General features: G+C 43.9%; 1 protein-coding gene across 5 annotated transcripts in view; it reads right to left on the reverse strand.

Moving 5' to 3' along the window:
- The window catches only part of LOC133345871 (thyroid hormone receptor beta-A-like), a 108,061-nt gene that overhangs the window by 28,195 nt on the left and 55,086 nt on the right, over positions 1-24,780 (reverse strand). For 4 of the 5 annotated variants that reach the window (XM_061556926.1, XM_061556928.1, XM_061556929.1 and 1 more), the window contains exons 2-3: positions 6,941-7,003; positions 4,722-4,928 (exon numbers count right to left, since the gene is read on the reverse strand). In XM_061556926.1, coding sequence (XP_061412910.1) covers positions 4,722-4,928; positions 6,941-6,947 — 214 coding nt within the window. In that variant the 5' untranslated portion in view covers positions 6,948-7,003. Of the gene's footprint in view, positions 1-4,721; positions 4,929-6,940; positions 7,004-9,865; positions 9,938-24,780 lie in introns of all 5 variants that reach the window. The other variant, XM_061556927.1, reaches the window with a different exon arrangement.

Genomic DNA, 24,780 nt, shown 5'->3' on the forward strand with positions numbered 1-24,780 from the left:
ATCTGCACATTTTTAATCCACTAAGATAATCGTGTGGCTAAGTCCTCCCGTAATCCGTGGTACACTGTGTTGGCGCAAAAATGTTTGCGGATTATCAGTCTAACTGCCGCAGTGCTGTACAGACATAGCCATGGATTATGGTCATCTCTGGTGCAGTTGTTTAAACATGTCTCCAAGATCTACATGTTGAACACATCTTTCTCCACAAATGCTACCAAACAGTGATGTCCATGTGAACCTATTAAGTACTTTCTCACATATTCATAATGACGTCACCTTGCTGCTGCTCTATATAAGAATGGGAGACAGAGGAGAGCCTCACCATTCTGGCGAATTGCCCGATGATGCTGTATGCAATTATCAGCGAAACGTCGTACTACTCAAATTGTAAATGTTGTGGTTTCACGCTTTAACACACCGGTGGGCTAAAGCAATGAACTATTTGTCTTTTATTTTATTATGTTTTATTTTTATTATTTATAACTTCCCTTCCACGTGACTTTACCAAAATAACCAAGAAGATTAATTTATTAGGTATAGCCCTGTGAGCCATTTGACTCTTGAATCGGGTGCAACCGCAACAAACAAAAAACAAAAACATGAAAAAAAAACATCTTAAAGTGACTATGTGCAAACAGAAAATCCAAGAAAAGACAGCAAAATATTGCAGAAAAATCACTGTACACCAACCCTGTGCAAATATCCCAGCGGGATGCAAGTCAAACAACAACAACAACCACAAGACAACTTAGATTAAGGCCATCAGTCTAACTCTGTACTACAACAAACAAATACTACAACAAACAGACATGAAGCTTTGGGACTGCAGGAATCCATACTCTTTGGCTCTTTCGATAAAGTCACGTGGGTAGGAAAATAATAAAATAGATCACGACGTTTCGATCGCCACACAAGCAACCGTGTTCAGGTGCTCGTGTGGTGGTCGAAGCGTCGTGATCCATTATTATATTTCTACCCACGTGACTTTACCGAAAGAACCAAAGAGTATAGTTTGTTGTCCTTCCCCCACACCTCCAAACAGCACAGTTGGCTACCTACGGTGCGAAATAAGTTTAAAATACAAATCTACATACATTGGTCCAGTTGTAATTCTGGCTTATGCATGTGTTGCGCGCTACGAGGGTTGCGAATTGATTTGTTTCCAGCAAATGAAAATTAATGAACCTTGGGATTTGAACTGTCCCTTGAGTGCACTCCAATATGAATCCTCCGATTTCAAGATTGAAATGCATCCCTCGGTCAGGGACCTGTGAGTCTCGAGTCAGCATTGTGGAAATGAGCAAAAGCATCCTCAAGGACTGAGAACTCGTCTATCATACGAGTGGTGGAGATAGATCCCAGACCTTCTCAAAAGAAACGGACTGGTATGCCAACAACAGCCGCAGGATATCAGGACTTGTGATCACCAGTTTTCCCTGTGGTTATTGTATAGCGACAGTGGGGGATTTGTGGCACACCTTAGATTGCAAATTGTTTTTTCAGCAGTCTGATATTTGGACTGTTTTAATGTGTAATTGGAAATTGTGAGGGAAATTGTGGTGCTTTTTCCCCCATTGAGTAATAATGTCCATAACACATATTTCTATTTTTAAACAATATAGTCACCTAATTTCCTTAAGTCAATTATAAGCACATGCACAATGTGATGCATTTATGACTTTTGCCCATTTCACTTTTTTTTCCTTGAACAGGCGTGCGTTCAATTTGAGTCATGCCGTTCTCATTAGCAGCTTGCGTCAGCTGTAAAAAAAAATGTGTTCCTGATTTGTGCGTCATTTGCATTCCTTTATCAATGCCAATGAAAATGTTAAAGAAATGAACATGCTAATTATTAATTTACCGTCAAATTCTCATTAAAAGATTTTCATCCAAATTGCACCCTGGTTGTGTGCTCTCGTTGTCACGTCACGAGACTAAGTATCCTCAGGGATCTCTCGCACGGCAGTGCTCCCCTCGTGTTATAGAATGGCCCACGGAAGCAGATGCCACAGGGCTACCGCTTAAGGCCCCTTTTCCCCAGAATTGTGGTTGGTTATGTTTAATCTTGACCCAAGGGAAGAGACTGGCCAATGGCATTTTCCCTCCTGCGTAATGACTGCTGGAGAAAAAATCCCAGCAATCAACGATGTTAATATGCTCGAATACCAGATTTCAGGATCAACACTGAGCTGCATGGCTCTTTGCAGAAGCGACGTGACCACAAATGAGAGCCCAATGAAGTGGTTCATCCGTGTGGAAATTTGTAGCAGCCAAATACTCTCAAATGCACGTTTCGAAATGTGGAGGGAAAAACCCAGAGGGCCCAGAAAAAAATCCACACGACCACGAGGAGAACAATTTAGTGGCTTATCACGGGGAGAACATGCAAACTCCAAATATACAGGCATCAGGGTCTGGATCGAATCCACATCCTCCTGTATAACAGGCGAGGTAGTTAGCATCTCACTACCATGGTGAGATAGGGTAGTTTCTGGACTGACTTGATGTCTCCTTGTTGCTGTGCTCGTGTAAAAAATAGTACAGCTTGGATCTCCAGACACCCTGGCTACCTTCAGATGTGTTTAGGACACCGGAACAAAGCAATGGTTTTGCTCTTGTACCTGGGACAGTCTGATGCCCGGCACATAGTTGCTACTCAATTCAACGAGGCAGAAGATCCTCTTAACTTAAAAAATTAATGTCATCATCATTATCATTGTCGATTTGAAGTTTTCGTGACTGCAGGAATCCATACTCTGGTTCTTTCGGTAAAGTCACGTAGGTAGAAAAAATAATAAAAGAAAACACGACGTTTCGGTCGCAACACAAGCGTCCGTCTTCAGGTGAGAAAAATTATCTGCTGTTGTGGCTTTATATAGGCACGGGAGGGGGGGGGGGGAGGAGTTTGGCTGTAGGATTTCACAGAGGAGAGGGGGGAGGGTTTGTGGCATGCATGGACGGGTGGGGCTGGAGAAATTAGCAAGTAAATGGACTTGAATTAGTAATCGGATAACAAGACACACGGGTGGGTGAGTGAAAATCACAGCGGTTAAAACTTGACGCGGTTTATCACATCCTTCCAATGATTGCTCAATCTGTATCCATCTTCTCGATTAAAGTTTTGTCTGTGTTTGTATATCTGGATGGCTTCGTGAACACATCTCTGATGGTGGCCCGAGGGTTTGCAGAGCACCTTGGTCTCGGAGAAAGCAATGTCGTGTGTGCCCACAGTGTTGAAGAAATTATCCACCACCGCCAAAGGTGTTGAGACACGTCGCTTCGTGTCACCAATGTAACAGCTGCCGCAGACACAACTCAGCTTATAGACACCAGGACATTGCATGTCAGGAATCGCATCCTTCACCGATGGGATCAAATCACGGATTTGTGTACTTTACTGAACCGAACTTGGATCTTGTGTTTGTTTAAGATTTTGGCAATCCTTTTGGTAACCCCTGCTATGTATGGCAAGGTGATGGTTTTGATTTGGTCCTCAGATGGTTCTCTACCCATGGTTGGGGATGCAGCTTTGCGGATTGTGTGGTCAGAATATCCATTCCTCCTGAGAGCCTGGCATACATGATCAAGCTCACTGCAACGGGCCCTATGGTGTAGTGTTTTGATGAGGGAATTCTTCTGGGCTGGATGGTGGTGGGAGTCAGGCTTTAGATAGGAATCGTGTGGGTGGCTTTCCTATAGACAGTGTGTCCCAACGAGCCATCAGGTCTCTTCTCGATCAAAACATCCAGGAATGGTAGCTTGCCATCATTTTCCACTTCCATGGTGAATTTGATAGATGGGTGTATGGAATTGTTCTTACGGTGGAAGAGTGTGTTGGCTAAGCCCATCTCTTTGTGGGATGTAGTCTTAGGGGATTACCCCTTGGCATAGGAAAGTGGAATTTACATGACTGTCTTAGGGCAGCCAATATTTATGATCACCACCACATGCATATTTGAACAAAAAAAGCCCAGACAGTGATGACACTTGTCTTAAAAAACAGGAAACATGTACCAAGAAACACAACGATGAAAATGCATTCATGATAAACAAAAATGTGGACTAAATCGCGTTAATGTAAATGTGTCGTACACCCACCTCCACCGAACGCAGCCAATTAACATGGTTGTCACGTGAACATTTATTACGACTTCAGCACACCGGTGTGTTACAATTCAGTACAGTTATGCATCCCTCGTTTAGCGCGGTAGATGTGTTCCTTAAAAAGCGTTAAGCGAAAAAATGTCCCCATAAATGTTGTAATGATAACGTTTAGTGAGATACGAAGTACTACTACTACTACGCACATATGGTAAGATGGTTATGACAAATAACTGAGGGTACGCCGTTGCGTTACTCTATCATTCCACGTACCGCATCACTGCACTGCTCAGCCACGCAACCAAGAAAGTAGTTCGTTATCGACTGCTCAGAAACCGCGTTATAAAGGTGCGTGTTCCACGTCATAATGGTGTGCATTCCGCGTCGTGAGAAGTGTTCCCAGATGGAAGAACTGCGTTTGAGCGAAAACGCGCTGTAGTGTGAACACCACGGAGGAACGCGAAAACTTACCGTACGACATTTACGTTGCCGATTACAACCAGCACCACCAGGCATTTCCCAGAAATGCGAAGGCGTCGTCCCGTTGTGGGTCTTAAAATAACGCAGTCGGTCCAATCGGCATCCTGCTCAGCGCTCGCCGGCCGAGCCGTGCATCGTACCTTTGTGCTTTTTGGAGCCGTCCCGCTTCGGGGCATCGCACGATGACGATGACGGGCTGGGTTGGCCTTGGTAAGCCATGCCGTAGTCGGACGAGGAAGGGGAAGAGCTGGCCATGCCTCCATAGTCGTCGATGTCATCGTCCTCGGGCGGGCGCTTGATGGGTGGAGCGTGAGTCAGGCAGCCGCGGCTACTCATCGCCACCGCTCCTGAAAGCAGGAAGGACAGTCGGCAGTGCAGCACCGCGCCATTACTCAACTACCTTATAGGGCGGCAGCCTGGGGACTGAGTAGCCAACTAGCTTTGTGGGGCAGATCTCTTTGAAGCCCGCCTTGTTTTAAAACGTTATAATAATTTCAATTGCGGTGCCCCTCAAGTCTTCGTGCAACTCCAAAAATGTGTTAAAATGTTTGCGGAGTTGGGATTTTTGACTATGGGAGTTGCCACAAACTGCGGGAAGGGTCATACATTTGAGGATTTGCGGATGTTTGGAATTTCATCGTACCCTACCAAAGTGACTCGTTACAGAATAAGAGGCAATGCAAATGGTGAGAATTAAATAAGGTATTTTCTTCACCTCAGCCATGTAACACCTGTAAAGCACAACTGGCATAAATAAAATGGGGATTAAAGATAAAAACTGGTACATGCAACCCACGTATTCTCCCCCGCTTAACAAGTGCTCTTACTTTTGAACGATGTATGGAGCCAACCAGCAGAGCGTACTCTTGTGTGTGTAGGGAGACAAGATACGCAATGGCACTTAACTTGACTCTTATGTGGAATACTGAATTGTTTGCCCTGGCTATGAGGAAGCCAATTTGCACCCATTTTCAGTCGTGCATTACACAATTCACAAAAACAAGCACAAAAGGCTATTTAAATTAGCCATTACACAATTCTCCCTTTGACAATTTGGCTTTACCAATTTTCGGCTGGGGTAAAATTACCAATGTTCCCAGTCTGTTAAATGTACCGTCTCTCAAAAGCACTTTGGGTTATTTCTTTATTTTTATCAGGGACAAAAAGGAGAGGGGGGGTGGAAGAAACACTTTTAGACATTCAACCTGCTCGTTTTAACATAGTTGGTGCTTTTAAAACTGGAAGATGCATGTCAAAGATACAACGCGTATTTGAACACGGTCCGTCAGTCGGTATAGACATTGTGCGTGAGTGCATCATCAGTATACGGACAGCCTGATCTGATGAGTGCAATGTCAATCTACCCTCCAGCTCTTCGCTCGTGCCAGTTTCACCCATCTGTATTATGTGCGCCTAAAGCTGTTGCGATTGCCAGTAAATGCGGCGGCAAGCGGTCATAAAACTGTAAATTAGGTCACGGATATAATTCACTGCCAAACAAATCGCCAAGCATACACTAGGAAATGTTAACGCTAATTAAGCCTTAGATAGCTTTTGCATGCCATTTACTGAAACTAAAGTTACACCGAGTTCCCATTTATGTACGGGGATGATTCAATTTGCAGCCCAGGATACCCACTGATATGTATATGTGCATGCACATGATGTGTGTGCTCTTATTCACTTGCATGCAAATCAATGAGGCCGGCCAGAACAGGGCAGCTGGGTTAGACCGGCATGGGATGTTTCCCCACCCCACCCCACTACCTTCAAGATCTTCGATGATCTGCTTTAGTTTGGCCGATTCAGTTGGAAGGAATTTACACTGAATGTTAAGAATGTTAAATATGTTACGGAGCCACTGAACCACTTAAGGTTATTGAAAATATAAAACAAATACATAAAATTAAACGCATGCTAGGAGCTAATACACTGAGTACCTGTCACGTACATAACCTTTGCAGAGCATGAAAACGTGCAGGATGACAGTAAAAAAAAAACATATTGGTCACTTAAATTTTCTGATGTGTGTTTTCATGCGCACAGGCTACGGCATTTGTTTTACACTGGCACTCAGAATGCGTGCATAATTCACGCACACTACTCAGTACTGCATAAAAAAAGATGATGATAAATGCCCTTGAATTGTAATAGCATGATAACTGTCCTTGAATTGCAACAGCAAATTTAATGCAAAATTTTCCATAAGGCTACAATGGCATCAAATGTACTCAAAGGAACCGATGAATAACCACCGATCTCAACTGCTACTTAATATAAAATGCATCATGAATATACAGACAGCCAGACCTGATGAGTGACAACAGCAATGGAAATGTTAAAGAGCTGCACAGCTTACCTGCCATAGCCTGCACTTCAACTGCCCTTGCTCATCATGGTCCATATATACAAAGAGATCCCTCTGCAAAGGCAAAACATTCAACAAAAATATCACTTTTCAAATGCGGAGCATTACTTCACAATGCCAACGGTTGCACCATCAGAGCTGTCAACCCCACTGCCATTTTTCAGAACCGAAGCCAAGCTGCCGCACAGAGAATTAATTCTCGCAGTATTCTGGCAACAGCCCGTGACACCGAGAAGCAGCTTCGACCAAGCACTCACGTTGCAGAGTACATTCCATTCCCTTCGTTTGGTATTCCAGGAAACAGAATGTACTCACTAACGCAGGGTTCATCATCTCAACTCAGTTACCAAATATGCCCATAGCAAAAAAGACAAAGATCCCCCCCCTTCCCCCGTATAGCCAAAGCATAGTGCTGTTAGCGAGTAGCACCTACGAAGGCCGGAACGGTAATCGTCACTGGTGTTGGCCGTGAGCGGGAATCGAACTCGGGTCGCTGGGTTCGTTGCACAGCGCACCACTCACTACACCGCCACTCCCCACCACAGCACAAAAAAAAGACAAAGATGTACCCGTATAGCCTAAACAGACTGTTGGGGCAAGTGCTGTTAGCAAGCACCTATGAAGGCCAGAACGATACACGAGGGGGGTGGGTGGCCAGCAACCACGCCCGACCGCCTTTGTCTCCCAAGTGCCGATGTTTACACACAGTACCAGGTACTCGTTTGAGGCTGAGTCAACCTAGGGGAGGCCCAGGACCGGTTCAAATCATTGTCACCGGTGTTGGCAGTGAGCAGGAATCAAACTCGGGTCGCCGGATTCATCGCGTAATGCGCTAACCGCTACACCCCCGCTCCCTAGCACACACACACACAGTTACACATTTACAGAGTAAATGCTTGAAAACATCTTTATGTTCGTTTTTGCCAAAAGGCTCCGGATTCGTCTGTCTCCTTAAAGTGCAGCACCGTAAATATTTGTCTTGAAAGCATACTGCGGCTGCTCACAGCAAAACAAAAAAGAAATGGAAAGCCAGTCAATTAAGGCAGAGTATGTTTGTCTCTGCTACAAGGTGAAACGATTAACCGCACTTTAATATTCAAGTATGTCAGTTTACTGAGAATTGCAAGATGCGGTTTTTGGTTTCAGGTTGCTTTGTAGAATGTCCATGCGAGAGGTTTGAAAGACAACGATTTTGGGATAATTTTCCATGTGCATATATTACACGCATTTATTTTTAATACTGATGATCAATTATATACACAATGAATTTCATGTACACGTTCTGAAGAGTGTTATGCAAGTTGAAACCTAATCAATTGGGTTGCAGAACATTTCTATGAAATGGACCATATTGGTAAATTCATAATAATTATTGGCTATAAAACACAATATTTAGAATTTAGCGATGTACATTTCCAAACGGTGAGATGCTTTGCATAGAATCCAAGTATGTAGCCCATCCTTTATGCATTTTCAATTGGATAAAATCGATGAATATGAACAGATCTTTTGTGGTACACTATAAAGGTTTGAATACTGGAAATGCAATTATTAATCTTGTCCTCAAATGCACCCAAAACAACATCCATACGAGGCAGTGTAATGTGGCACGAGAGCCCTTTAACTGCCTACAATTGACCCTCATCATCATCATGAGCCATGCCCAATCCGCCGCTGGATGAAGGCCTCCCCTTGCCGCTCTCACCCCTCCCCATGATCCCGCGATCCAACGATCCACTCAGCACCTGCACACGAACTGATCTCATCGCTGCAGCTCTTCTCTGGACAGCCTCATGGACGCGTTTCTTTCCTTTGGCTGCCACTCGTATTATTCTTGATCATCAGCCAACGTCCCTTCCAGTGCAGGGTCCTGTCTCGGCCTGATTTTTTCTTAATCGGTTGAATGAAGTCATCGATCTGCATGTGTTTTATAAATCCATATGTCCCTCCCCCTCTGTCTCGCAGTGTAATTCCAAACACGCCTCTGCGCACTTTTCCGTTTTTGTTTGAATTCTTTAGCTAATGACCACGTTTCCTGAACCATGTGTCACAGCCGATGGTACACGTCGATTAAAAATGTAGCGACCAAAATTTTGGAGACAAAACTTATCCTCGCTTTTTACTGCTGCGAGTGCGTCGGCAACACTTTTGTAGTGGAGGCGCTTTAATTCCCCTTCCCATAGTCCTTGTGTACTCACAAACCAAGTGATGTGTGTGGTATCGATCACAAGCATCACGACAGGGTTATATTTTACCCACGGCTGAGACCCTGGATTCGAAGCCACGCAGGTACACAAAAAGTTAAGCAAAGCTCCAGAGTGCAGTGAATGTAATGGTCCTAGATTTGAAGCTTTCGTGACTGCAAGGATTCATACTCTTAGTTTTTTTTCCGGTAAAGTCACGTAGGTGAAAAAAAATGAATGCATTTAGTTATGAATTTAGCTATTTTCACTTATTATAATTTTATTTTATTATTATTATTATTTTACCAACGTGACTTTACCAAAAAAACCCTAGGAGAATGTAATGGTCACCAATCGGTCAGAGATATTATTGTAAAAAACCCTATATAATTGTACGCATGCTCATCATCAGCAGCCATGATCCATCAACTGCTGTAGGAAGTCCCCCCCCCCAAAGCTAGTCTCATCTATGAGGCACAACAATTCACCGAGCTCTTAAACTCAAGCTGATTTATTTGCTCCATCTCCGTGATAGACATATCTTGGAAAACTGAATTTAAATAACGAAACTTGGCAATATACTACCAACGTAACTTAAGAAGACTGTTATTTTGTTCAATTAATATATCACGTGATAAAACGCATATCGGGAGCATGGACATTGATGAAGGAAATGGAACCGAAGCTGTCAAGTGCAAATTGAAACATGTAGAAAGCGTGTGCTTGGACTCACACAGAGGGCCGGCCAAGAGGAACACGTGGGTCAGAGAACATTCGGAAGTTAGAGATCTCATATCGGCACACCCTGCCAAATAAAAATGCAGATTATGTTAACGTTTGGCATCCGATAATGCAAAATGCAACAAATATTGCTCTAAATATTGATGTTCTCTCTTCGTGAGAAAGATAAGAGGAATATTTGTTATATTCCCCTGCTCCCTCATTGTTTTCCCTTGACATTACCTCCAATGTGTTTTGTTATTGAACATTGTATGGTAAGTTTAGATAAAATGTTTCATCATGTTTAGACAAAAGGTATGTACAACGGTTCGCTACGTAGGTTCCGCGAAAGAAATTCAACATACCTACAAATGACGTTATTTAGAAGTAAATACATTAAACAATAAACGGTTGAGAAGCACATTACTTATAAAGAACATCTTCACAGACCTGAATAAAAATGTAAGTGACACTTTGTGCATATCTAAAATTATTATAGATGTTTATTTTTAATAACAGGAACATTCAAATAATGAATTTTATATATATATTTGTTTTACGTGATAAAAGATCAATACTTTTATTTGTATTCTCCTGAAATCCTCCTGGTATGTATTCCACACCTGCCTTGCCAGGACACAATGGAACTCCTAACAGCTAACCCCCTTGTGATCAATTGTAAACTTGTAGATTCAGATCCTGGAGTGGGGGCATGCTTTTTATCCCATCGACCGCTCTTTGGGTCAATACGAATGAGTGCTAACTTTTGCGAGAAGTCAAGAGTGGTTGGTTGTCAAGTGGAGGAAATGGTCTAGCCACGCAAAAGTGGAATTTACAAGACTGGGTCACAGTGTGCGTGCGTGCTTTGGAGAGACAGGCACCACGACACGCTCGATGGAGCCCGGGTTTGGTGGTGGGGGGGGAGACACTTTGACTCGTCCACCACTGACAGAGTTACACGATTTTTATAGGGACATTATTTAGACGGCTTTCACCTCAACGAAAACGACTCGTTGCAAAAGAGACACACGATGCCACGAAGATGCAATGATACACCACGTGAAGTGAAATTCCACTTGTACGGCAAAACACAATTTATATTGATGTAGATGGCCTCATTTAAATGGAAGCCAGACAGATCAAATGTCAACGGATATATATTTTTAATTCGACTGCAGCCGTGGCACACACACACACACGAATACACCTTGGTGCCCTTTAGCAGCTGACGTCAATCTTGCCCTCATGTCACGGCTGGGAAGGCTACGGGCTCCACTGCACCAAACAGTGGCTAACATCGTGTCCCGTCTCGAGGCTGCATTGATTTCCCCGTGCCGTGTCTGTACAAACTGCTCCCGTACGAGCAATACACTCAATGCCTAACAGCAATGCATATGTGAATGCATTGCCGTACATTATAGAGCCGACCCTTCTCCGCAAACTGCTGAGGCCAGGTGCTGCCGTGATAATAAAAAATTAACCCGTAAAAACAAAGTTTTTCACTATAAATGCTTTATATGCGTGGCGGCTAGAGTCCTCTCGTCCTCTGGCTTGAGATGGCTGCCACCTATGGGTCAGATGATTGCATGCAACCATTAAGCAATTGGTAATTAAATATAATATTTTTGTCCTAAAAAGTGTAAAATTTTGGGAAAAAAAATTTCAAGAAAAGTAATTGTCACGCACAACGAGTCTGTGTGGAAAATGTCAGCTCGATTGGATCACGGGAAGTGGGTTAAAAAACGACCGAAAGATTTGCACGGTCGTAAGCGCGCACGCAAGCAAGCAAGTGAACTTAATATAAAGGATTTATAAAGAACACGATCGAAGAGTGTCAAGCAAGCTCGGGGCAGCGAGAACCCACTTTGAAAAACCGCCACCGGGTTGGCGTCGAAATAAGTCCAGAAGCGCCCGCCGCGACGTGGACGAGATTCATAAATTTGTTTTGGAAGCCGTCGGCATCCTCGAGCAACGCCAAGCAGAAAAGCGCTCCAGCCAGCAGCACTGCGGAAGCTGGAAGACGTGCCGCGCGCCGGCGGTGTTATTCACAGCGGCATGCCAAGGGTCAGCCCATTAGTGGCCCCGTGTTGTACGCGAGGGCACAAAGCCCTCAAGGAAAAACTTGGCGGGCGAACCAGAAGCATTCCGCACCCGCGAAGGATAGGTTCGTGCAGACGTAGAATGGCGTACGATCTTGCCAGTTGTTTTTGCACGAGAGAGGTTAGATGAAGATATGAATGCAAGAGCTCATCTTCTTGGTTCTTTCGGTAAAAGTCATGTAGAATGAAAATAATACAATTTTATATTATTTTATTATGTTTTATTTCTATTATGTTTTATTTTTATTATTTTATTATTTCCATTCTACGTGACTTTACCGAAAGAACCAAGAAGATGAATCCCTGCAGTCACGAAAGCTTTAAATCGAAATTTAATGCAAGAGCTGTCCATGTAACAATGTTGTCGCCCTTAGGAGTAGTAGGAGGCTTGTCTTCATCACAGATTTAGTATGCAGATGAGACTGACCTGTCTTGAAAAAGATCCGTCTTCCAACTCACTATTGGCCGAAATAATTTCTAAGTATTCCTTTAAAATTGTCACGCATGTAGCATTCACTCGCTTTGGAAGAGAGAGAACGACTCGGAGGTGCGAGGAACCACAGAAAAGCGGGAAGGCAGCCACGCGGTGAGCTGGCACCAACGTTCGCCCAAGCTCTGCAGTCCTCTATATATGAAGGTGTCATACGGACAATTCATGAGTATTTACACGTGGGAAAACACTCTATCCCATTAATTTTTGCCGGACTGCCTTCTCCTGGCAAGCCAGGGTATGACGACCACCGCCTCGATTTCCGCGGTAAGGGAGTTTTACGACATTTGTGCGGTTCACCAATCCTCGACCTCCACAATATGGGTTCACACGCAAGCACGCACCACCGACCAATCAGCCGGCTAAGCTGCGGATGCTCCTGGATCTAAATGTAAGAGGAAAGAACATCTCGCCAGATTGGCATGCTTACCACCTTTCCTACACTTTGCGCTCCTATCGCGACTTTTGTATTGTTTGTTGCTGTATCTTCCCAACCCGCCACTACTGGACACCTGTGAAAAATAGATTTATTTAGCTCATACTTAATTTGGAACTTTCGTGACTGCAGGAATTACTCTTTGGTTCTTTCGGTAAAGTCACGTATAAAAAGAAAATAATAAATTAAATACTAGCATACGACGTTTCGATTGAAACACAAGCAATCATCATCAGGTATAAATGAAATAGAAACAAATCTAGTATACTTAGAAATGTAATGTAATACAACCGAGAGTCGGATAACATAACAGTCAACACCCTACCTGGTTGATTACGTTCTTCCTGAGAATGCTAAATTTGAGAGATTCCTCCTGCAGCATGAACAATGATTGTGATTCAATGCCGGAGCAACGCTATCAATCGCCTTGAACCGACTCGTGTGGGAAATCTGAAGAAGCCGAAAAACCTCAAGGGCGTTAGTGAGGGCAGCGTTTGCCTCCCAGCAACTATGGCCAGGTGAGGGTGTGGTTTGCTCGTGGACTGGCTGACTTTCAAAGAACAATTCTTCAAGCGTCACGTGGCAGCTGCACAGAAGACCGTGTCCCAATGGGCGTGTTTCCAAAGCGAGTGGTGCTTCTGGCTGTAAATGTCTCTGAACGTTTGACCTGAGAAACAGTCAAGAATTTTTTTTTAACCGTTTCCCATTCGGAGGCATCCGCAAGTTGCAGGGTGGGTCCCATTCACCGCTGAATCTCGGAAGGCGCGAGACCGATTCAGCGTTCATTTTATTTAGAGAGACGCAGAGCGGCGCTTTTTGAAACAAATTTTACATCACCGCGGAGAACTCAAATGACGCGCCTGCACTCCATGATAGCTGGCGCTAAACTGTGTTTTTATCTTATGATGCACACGTATGTCATCGGAATGGGAAAGAGTTAACAAGCATTGATGAGAATCAAACCCGAGTCCAATGCTTCAGGAGAGTATCAACTGAAAATAAGATGGACCAACTATTACATGCCATGTTAATTTCACTGTAAATGTTGCTCATGTAAGTGTGGCCTTTGCAAAAAAAAAAAGTTATTTCATGACAGAATTCCAAAATGACCTTTTCAGGTTTCAAATACATGTGCTAAAGACGAAAACAGCTCAATTAAATGTCCTTTGCTTATACTTGTTCACATTACACCTTAATAAGTAAAAATAAAATCACAACATCATAGACTCAAAGAATCCCTGATGATAACCGACGGGACTATTTAACAGCCACTGTCATAAACATGAACTAAAGTTCTCCTGGGAGATCAAATTAGATACAGTAATTAAGGCTCTATTCTCAGTCTGCAGCACACATCCTAATAGGTTCATAAATTGTAATCCAGTGGGACAAACATTAAAAATATCACAAGGCTCCTGGAAGGAATACTATAAACATACTAGTACAGCAAGCGAGCTGAGCCAAAGCTTCTCCCCACCAGCTGGACACAAAAAGGGCCTTTGGTTGGTGACCACTTCTGTTGGTGGCCTTGAGCCAGTGACTGGGACACGTGCCCATCACAGAAACTCGCCCATTCATAGCACAGCCAATCAGAACCTCTCACCAATCTGTATTAATTTTATGAACCTTTGAGGGTGATGATGGGCCGAGCCAACGCCCTGACCAGAAATCTTGAGCTCGCAGAACCAAAGTCGGAGCAATGGCAGACTCCAATGAAAAAACCAATAGCGATGGAGATGAAAACCCATCGTCAAGTGATAAAATACGATCGTCAAGCGATACAATATTAATAATGGCACAAGATTTTCATACTTGTGAACTTGTTAATGTTAATCCACACGAAGAAGGCGATGCCCTTTAAAACAAACTTGAGATGTTAAGATAAAAAACAACGTAGCAGGTAACATCCGAACAAAATAGTCAAACGATTAATTAAACCAAACGGATAGGGACCGCGGATCACCGAGCCATACAAAATGTACTGGGGGAGCTCATGTTTGAAATCCCTCATCTACGAAGTTTGCAAAGGACCATTCTGAATAAATAGCATCCTTGTGTTCTAAAATCCCGGGAGGGTCTTAAGTCCCCTTGTGGACGTCAAAAAGCCGTGAATGCAAAGCTACTTGGCGCGCATTTTCGCCGTGTTTCGATGGGAGGTGTTGTCACTGCCGACCTCCACAAACCGGTTACTGTGCACGAAACGTCCACATGGCACAGGCCTCTGGACGTGACCACACGTGTGGTTCCGTCGCCCGACTTCACAGGTACACGCTTCTCTCAACCCAGGAGAGGGCAAGACTCGTCTTGAGGCTTGGAATGCAACTTACCTGTACAGTTCATGCCTTGAGATAAAGGCAAAGATATCCCCCCCCCCACCTTCCAGTATAGCGTGTAACAGACTGCAGGGGCAAGTGCTGTTAAGCGAGCACCTCTGAAAGCCGGCACGGCACACGAGGGGGTGGGTGGTCAACACCACGCCCGGCCGCCTTTGTCTCCCCTAGCGGTAATGTTTACATATCGCAACCAGGTATTGATTTTTTTACGTCGAGTCGACCTAGGGGAGGACCAGGACCAATTCGGATAATCGTCACAGGTATTGGCCAGGAGCAGGAATCGAACTCAGAGGGTTGGGTTCGTAGCACAGCACGGTAACCATTGCACTACCGCTCCCCACATGCCTTTAGATACCCACATGCACACAGATTCAATTTGCATTCCTAGGCTATGCATGTACTGTACATGCCATGCACGTATGTCAGGATTGCTGTGGGTCATGCCTGTGGAGTAGGGTATGGTTTGCTGACCTGTACGTTGCCTAGACATCTGGCACAATCATTTTTTTAAAACGGCAGTGAGCGTTTCACATAGCCCCAGTCACATGGGCGGGGGCATGGTCGAGTGGTAACGTCTGTCACTTGTTGCAGATGTTCGCGGCTTGAACCCAGCGGCCGCCCTGGTTATACCCGCGGGCACATTAACCATGAATACGCACCGTCTGCCTGACAGTGGACGTTAAAGATCCCGTGTCTGTCAAGTGCTCGCTGAGCTGCATTGGCTTATAATTGCCGAACGAACACATTACACGCACCTTTACATCATCCGTACCTAGTTTACACAACAGAGGCTCATTCCTAACATCGTGCTTCAGCCGCACCGAACCTCACAATAATAATATTCAGAGCCTACCTTGGCTCCTCCCACCCTCAACCAGTATATATAGAAGGACTGTTTTCTTGGAATTTCTCTCACTTGATACAGCTGCCGTGCTGTGACGGTTCCACCTGAAGACGGAAGCTTGTGTTGCCTCCGAAACGTCGTGATTTTTATTTTATTTTACTTTTATTAATTAACATTTTTTACCTACGTGACTTTACCGAAAAAACCTAAGAATACACATTATACGCGTTCTTCATTGCAAGGCCCGCGGGCCGCTGGCCACCCCTGGTGACCTTTAGTGTGGCCTCCTTTAGTGTGGCCCCCGATAATACACACAAATATGAAAAAACACATCATGCTGTCAAACCCAATGGTTTCAAATGTGTGGCGGCTCTCACACGGATGCCTTATCAGCGAAAGTGAAATGAGTGAATAACACTGCATTATATGGTCACACTCATTACATAGAGTGCTATCCACAAATGAACCACAATACCGTAATGATCTGCTCAAGGAGCGTAAACTATCACGCGAACTCCGGTCACCCTCGCAGAAGCGGCTTTTGGCTCGCCATCGAACAAAGACGGTCACCGCATCATGCGCTTTCAGGTGCGAACGCTCTTCCTTCTGACATTAGGAAGACACTGGAGATATGCACTTTGAAATCTACATTTAAAAGAATTTCTTTACATCTGCTTTTTGTGTTTAGTTTATTGTCCTTCCCACGCACCTCGAATCAGTCACGGTTGTCTAAGTACGGTGCAAAAGAAGTTCAAAGTACGTACACATACGTGACATCATTTGTAACAGTATGCCGTTTGTGTACCAGCGTCAACAAGGTCCAAATTTGAAAAATGACCCGTAAATTACTCAATTCGATCTACACAGCAATCACTGGGACTTCAGTGAGGTTTTTCCTGGATAAACATGCATAACAATAAATCATACGCAAGACTGCAGGGATATAAAGACTCTGCCAGAGGCCTTTTGTTTTCAAAAGATCGATTCTCATGCACAGTGCTATGCAATTAATTACAACAGGTTTAATTAAGCACATCTGGCCAACGGTTTGACCCCGTGAATGATTTTTCACGCAATTAAAAAAAAAACTCATTATACTTCGGTTGCACCAACGCATATTAACTTTCGGTATTCATTCCTAAAAATGTCAAATGCCAATGACACATTGGGACCCCACTGAGTCCATCGTCTGACACTGAAGACCCTATTGCTTCACACCACAATATTTGCTGCAAAGGGCACGTGTGCCGAAATATTGAGATCTTCATAACCTCTCAGCGACAGTAAAAAAAAAATGTGTTTTTTTATTCACCCCGTATTTTATTACATTTTTTTTATAATGTCATGCCAAGTCCAGTATCAATTTAATTAAGAACTTACTGCAGTTGTATTTTAAATCAATTACATTAGTTTCCTTTAGAGCAATGTTACAAATATAAAACTACATATTATACTCTTTGGGTCTTTCGGTAAAGTCACGTGGATAGAAAAATATATATTTTTTTAATTCACGACGTTTCGATCACAACACAAGCAATCGTCCTCAGGTGAAAAAATATAGCAAGAGAGCAGGGTGTTATATAGGCCTGAGATGGGTGCAGCCCAAGGGTGAGTGGGCGGGGTTAGAGAGGGAAGATAGAGGGCACCCCAAAGCTGTTGGGCTGGCCGTTGTATTGTGAGAGATTAGCATGTCAATGTAGCCACCGCCACATCGAGTAACACAACTCAGAGAGTCGGAAATAACTGCTAACATCGGCAGGTAGGATGGAAACATCAGAGCCAGGTATGACTTAAACTGGTTAATAACGTCCTTCCAATGATTGCTCAATTTGTACTCATCTTCTCGGTTGAAATTTTGTCCGTTTATATATCTGGATGGCTTCATGAACGAATCTTTGTTGATAGCCAGGAGGTTTGCAGAGTACCTTCGTCTTGGAGAAATACATTTCGTGTGTGTCCAGTGTTAAAACAATAATCAGCCACGGCCGAGGTATTGGTCCTACCGTGTTTCAGATCCGCCTTGTGTTCACGAACACGGTCCGAGACATGTCGCTTAGTTTCCCCAATGTAACTACTGCCGCAGCCACAGCTTAGTTTGTAGACACCGGGGTATTGCATTTCAGGAATCACATCCTTAAAAAGCTAGATGTTAACAAGACTGTTATCAATCAGAGTAACAGCACAATCTCCTATAGCCTAAAATCGGTACTAGCTAGGGGGCTGAATTTTGCTGTCACCCCCAAACACATCCCAGTGGATGATACAATTTCCCAGGTAGATGTAGCCCTCAAAGGCTTGGGACACATCCGGACAGACGTGGCAAGATCTGAAATTGCCACCATCCTTAAAAATGCTAAAAAATACATAAGTAACATCAGCAAAGACGAGCGCTCTGAACTCGCCCAATTGAAAAAGAGAGGATATAGTCATCCTCTCAGCCAACAAGGGCAATGCTACATCATGGATAAAGCCACATATAACAACAAAATCCAGGACCTTCTTAATGATGGCAGTTACACCAAAATCAACAAAAATCCACCAAAGAGAAGCAATTCCAGCCATCGCATTAGGGGTGAGTTAATGAAATGTTTGACCAAATATAACGGGCACATTTTTTAGTTGATAATTTTGTATGGCCCGCGAATAATGTTATAAATATCCAAATGGCCCTTGGCAGAAAAAAGGTTCCCCCCGCCCCTGCTTTAGTGGCTACGTTGACTTGGGCAATGATATCATCCACTCAATGATATCATCCACTGGGATGTGTTTAGGGGTGACTGTGAAATTCAACCCTTTAGCTAGTACCGATTGTAGGCTGTCGGAAATTGGGCTGTTACTCTGATTGATGACAATCTTATCAACGTCTAACTTTTTAATGTGTGGCTCTGGCTTCTTCTTAGACAGGAGGCTGAACTTGGAAATCAGGTTCTCTTCGCATTTAGCTGACATCGAGGCGGCTGAAGATGTTGTCATGTTATCTGCATGTTCCCAATCAGATGTAGATATTTTTTCTGTCAATGTTAAGTGTGATTGCAAGAGAGTCTTGTCTAAATTATCTAGTTAGAATCGGAGCAATCTCATTCTCTCTGAGATCAGGGCACAGCCGGCCCTGAACAAGATCTGTTTAGCATTAGGAGAAGTGACAGCAGCAGATGTGAGTGTAAAGGCGATCAGTATTACCTTGGTGTCGTGGCATCTCTTCAGAAAAGTGAGCGAGACTCGATCATGTGAGCCTTCTTGTCTCGAAGTTTGTTAAAATATCTAAAAGTTGTGTGGAAACCCTCCCTGTAGAGGCAGGACGAGTTTACACACAATTTATTATGGAAACCAAATGATAGTCCTATAATATCGTTTTTTTTTGTTGGGTTAGATCGCGTAAATATAAATGCGTCGTGTTTAATGACACATTTATATTTAAGCGATATAATAATAAAACGATATTATGGATATTGGTCGTGAAAGCCTACTACGTGTTAAACTGACAGTTCTATACAATGCATTTGCATGATGTCAAAGGCGCTCACAGTCAGTGCTGCTAGACTCAATGGAAGGTCACTCACTTTCGTAATGCACATAGCGGCGTTATTTAATTTTAAATTAAGGTACACTCGTCAGTTTCAAATAACGTATCAGTTTTAAGATGCAGCCATTACTTTTCATTGTAATTTCAAGTTTCAGTTTCTGTTGATTTTTGTGGTTCAGTTCCTTCTTCCGTGGATGAAACGTCACAGTTCCCCTTCTCTCAGAGCACCCCCCCCCCCCCCACCCCCCCCCCCCTTGTGATTTGAGACGTGGCAGTAAATGCCTCCCTGCGCCTCCCACGAGAGCCTACAGGCAGTTCGAGGCTTTGGCAATCAACTTACATTTCACTTCACAGTGCTTATTACCGTGACACACGACGTTGACAAAGTCTCAGAAGATATATATCTAAAACGATATACATGCTTTCCTCTTGGTTCTTTCGATAAAGTCACGTAGAAGGGAAGTAATAAAATAATAAAAAAAAAACATTATAAAATAATATAATATGCTTTGTTTTTTTAAGCCATTTTTTTTACGTCTCTGACACTGCACTAATTACGTCGACCAACTTGGGATGCCGAGATGACGGATCAAAGATGGATCCCACATGCGACTGATTTTGTGTTTCCATGTGCTAGCGCCCGTTATCAGATGTCCCACGGTGGTGAGATGTTAAATATCTCGCCCGCTTTACAGGAGGTCGTGGGTTCAATCCCGACGCTGACGCCAGTATATTTGGAGTTTGTATGTTCTTCCTGTGGTCACGTGGATCTTTGTCCCAGGCCCTCCGGTTTTTCCTCTCTAACTTTTAGAAACATGCGTTTGGAGTATTTGGCTGCTATAAAATTCCACGTGAAGAGCCACTTAGTTGGACTATCATTTGTGGCCTGGTCACTTCTGAAAACGAGCGTTACAGCTCCGTGGGCCTTACCTGGTAAAATAAATAAAAACAAAGTTCACAGTCCACACTTTATTGAGCTGACTTTCCCAAGGGCGAGTGAAATGTTCACAAATGCAGTAAAGTTTGGACTGTTGAGATCACTTGACATATGTTTACCTTCTTGCATATTGTTGTTGTAGTTTTGCCTGAAGAACAATTCCCATCATTTTTAACGACGATCGAGACAATACGTTGTTTAGATATCATAAAGTACTTTTTTTTGGGTGAAAAAGGGTAACTTTCGATGCTATCGGAACGAATAAAGCCTTTAACATGCATTTCCTAAACTCTCTTAACGACCAAATCATTTAACGACCGGTTTCGTGGAACCAATTACCCGATGCTAAGAGGTGTTTCTACTGTAATAACCCACACTGTTTCATTCATTAATTCTGCAATTGTGACCCCAATACTGACACGTGCATCTTAATGGACGCTTATCTGGTAAAATGAAGATTTCCATTTACCTATTATGCCACGTCCATAAATCGGATAACTTGGGCACATCTGCACGCAACTAGTTTTATTTTATATATAAATATCTTTCGATTTAAAGCTTTCGTGACTGCAGGGATTCATCTTCTTGGTTCTTTCGGTAATGTCACGTAGAATGGAAATAATAAAATAATAAAAATAAAACATAATAAAATAATTCTCACGACGTTTCGGCCACAACACAAGCAGCCGTCATCAGGTGACAGCGTCTCCCCGACAGACCTGGTCTTCACCTGAGGACGGCTGCTTGCGTTGTGGCCGAAACGTCGTGAGAATTATTTTATTATGTTTTATTTGTATTATTTCCATTCTACGTGACTTTACCGAAAGAACCAAGAAGATATAAATATCTTTCACACGTTTTACTCATGTCTTTGCTATGGTCAGCTTCGATGCTTCGCGTGTTATTCAACGTCAATCAAGGCGAGACAAGCATGAGGTGTGCACCGAAAGTTCCCTTGCACAAGTGCAAAGTCTGCACACGCCCTGTGTGTAGTGCAGTGAGTTTCGACCTGTTTTGTTTGGTGACACCCCCCCCCCCCCCCATTCAAGACCAATGCTCCCTGCATCCCTACACCCATCACCCCACGCCCCTCTGCCCACCCCCAGCACCCCTCCCCCCCCAGGCCACTAAACCCCACAATCCACGGAGAGATTAATTACACGTGCACGCCTCCTCCAGTCCACGCGTTGTCAGTGGAGGCATTCGTTTCAAGTTGTGCATTGGGGTTCGTTTCGCCGCGCACACGTGACATTTCTCTTGCATGGGATGATCCGTGCTGCAGCCTGCACCTCCCTCGAAAGGATTTCAACCTCTCACCCCCAACGCACCCCACCACGGGGGTTCAGGAGCGCTGGTCTAGTTTCACCCCAGCGGTTGTTACGCCGCCAGTGCCACACAGTGTCACGCTCGTAGGTCGACGCGATAAGCCACTCACTGCGGGATGGGGGGGGGGGGTCCGACACAAAGCTGGCTCGAGTGGATTGTATCATTAAAGCAAACACAAACGCTGCGATTAAATTTCGAGTAAATATAGTTACGGCTGCCCAGATCCGTGGATAACAAAAAATTACCCTCATCATAATAAACTGCAAGCAGTTCAAAAGGATGTTCACAAGAGACCATTTAGAATAATACGAATACTCAATGGAGCAAGGGCTGATCTAATCAACTTGCATTCAGCAGTCAAACCATTACCTGGGAGGCAGCAAGCAAAACTCCAGCTATCTCCTTGTGAAGTGCCAATTACTTACTATGCGGACTTCAATAGCAGCAGAAAAAACTACTCTGGCGGAATCAATTCACAAATCCTGGAATACTGGTTCAAAATCTTCTGCCTCAATTCTGCCATGTGAACCTATCAAATGATCCCCCCTCTAGCCATTGCGTTTCCTTTTCCAGGGCTCTGGTCACTGTCACCGAAGCAGCCGAGACAGACATTCCCACGGCTGTTGCTAATTGAACTCTTAAATATACCAATCCCCGAGAAACCCTTTCTTCAACATTCGTCTGGCGTAGTCCACTCAAAATACTCTGAAACGGACAGTGAAGCATCCATTCCCATAGAGGGCACGGGCCACAGGGATGCCACGGAAGATTTGAACGGTGAGTTTTGAGCGTTGGATCCGATCTGCGACATCACTGCACCCTCGCCCTCTACTTTCACAGGGCCTGCCACCGTCATCCCATGAACGTCTGCTTCTTGTCAAGGGAAAGTAATTTTCAACAGCGAAAAGGTTTTTTTGGTCTGCAAAGACATTGCTCCACCTTCGAAAGGAATCCGTGAGCTCACTCTCCGTAGAGACGTGTGTCCCGAAAGGGGATCTGGGTGTATGCAGATTGAGGAATGCACCTATGGCCAAAATAAATTAATAAAAGTGCACACTTATTTATATTCCCACTGCAAGTGCAGGCCCCCACATCTCCCCCAGTAGCCCAATCTTGCAAATAACGTAACCGGGTCTCTTTAAAGTTACATTTTAATGATGGTGTTGGCTTTGGTAATGGTCCACATACATTTACAGAAATATGCCGGATGGAATCATCCGCTGTGATGTGAACTCATTTAGTGCGAGGTTCGTTGACCGCTGGGCTGTACAGCTGTCAAAACAGATTTCGACTTTAACATTAATTTAATATTATTTGTTATCCTTCGATTAAACCAATTCCTCAGGAAAGCACATTTAATTATTCATTAGAATTGTTATTTGGCAGGCGTGTGATAAGTTTCATGGCATTATGTCAAGTGATTTGTTTTTTCGCCATCATGGGACACATTGCTCTCTACATGCAAAAACACACATGACACGCACACAAACATACCCAAGTATCATTTTACCATGGGTGCTCATTTTTAGAAGGTAACAGGTGGCAGTGAAGGAAAAAAAACATTGTTTTTTCATACTACTCTTCAGAGTCTATGGTCCCACCATCACCAAAAGAGCTGCGCATGTATGCATCTGATGCTTTCCGTTCGTATTACCCAATCAGCCCATCCAAACCTGATTTGTATTGACATATACATCACCCCTCCCCCATTTTAGTATTGTCCTCTTTAATCGCTACTATTAAAAGTTATTCCGCAAGAGGTGTGCTGTCAATTCTGGCAACAAAATTCTACTTCTCACATTTCAAAACCAAACCCTTCCTATCTAACGGTAAAACTGTTCATTGGGGGCATTGTTTTAACAACTCTGCCAATAGATACATTCTTTTACATGCCATTCATTCGGACTGAATTCGCAAAAAATGTTGTGCCACACGGATATAACGTGGCCGTAACGTTACGTACGGTGCAGCAAAATGCGCTGCAGAGAGACTCCAACAACTTAACCCCACACACTGCACGACTGTCTTTTTATGGTTGTGCTCGTGAGCATCCCCTCGCCACACTGGCTAATGTGATCACTCAGTAGCAATGTGCCCGGCAAGCAGGCACGCACCTATGGAAAGTTCCGTGTGTGTGAGCGAGGAGGAGGGGGTGGGGGGGTCATTACGTGTATGGGCAAGGCATTCTGTGATGAGTGTTGAAGCGTATTTATTCTGCGAATACTGGTCCGGTGACACTTTTTTGGGATATATCGATTACCAAAATATCACGTGTTTATTATCAATTTGATAAGCGTCGCTGTGATGACAGCATGATGTGTAAGTCCCCTACAAACTATGTAACCATTTTTTGTGTTATATTCAACGTTCTTTGTAAAAAAAAATGTACAAGTTCCAGTCGGCTATTTAAAAACTCCCAACTGGAGCATGCATAATGGATTTAATCATCAGTGGGAGGTAGTATTTAAAATAGATAACTTTCAAACCCAAAGAGAGCAGCAGTAATGTGTGCATGTGCAGTGCGCCCCTGCAGTCCATCAACATGTTACACAGACGAAAAGGCACGGGTAATTACAACTCTAGAAAAAACACGTTCATCGGCGCATTTTACACAACGCGAGCTTTGGAAGCGAGTTTTATAATTAATTTTAATCATTAAAGCAAGCACATTGCAATGCCGCTTGTTTACAGCGCGGAGTTTACACGATTAACCCCCATCAAGGGGCAGGTGCGGTCTCCATCAATCCGTTTCACGCGGCCGTCCAGTCGGACAATCTCAGGACGGCACGGGTGCGGTGCATTTGCGAAGACGGAATTCGCCGAGACCCACGTGGCCTGAGAGGGCACAATGCTCTCCGGCAACCGTCAAATGGTCCCCGTCAACTTGACGATCCTCACCCAGTCCCCCGATAAGTTTCACTCGGCCTCGAAGCTTCCCAT

Source organism: Lethenteron reissneri, chromosome 23 (assembly GCF_015708825.2).
Source record: "Lethenteron reissneri isolate LAM-NWPU_2019-01 chromosome 23, ASM1570882v1, whole genome shotgun sequence".
Classification (NCBI taxonomy): Eukaryota; Metazoa; Chordata; class Hyperoartia; order Petromyzontiformes; family Petromyzontidae; genus Lethenteron; species Lethenteron reissneri.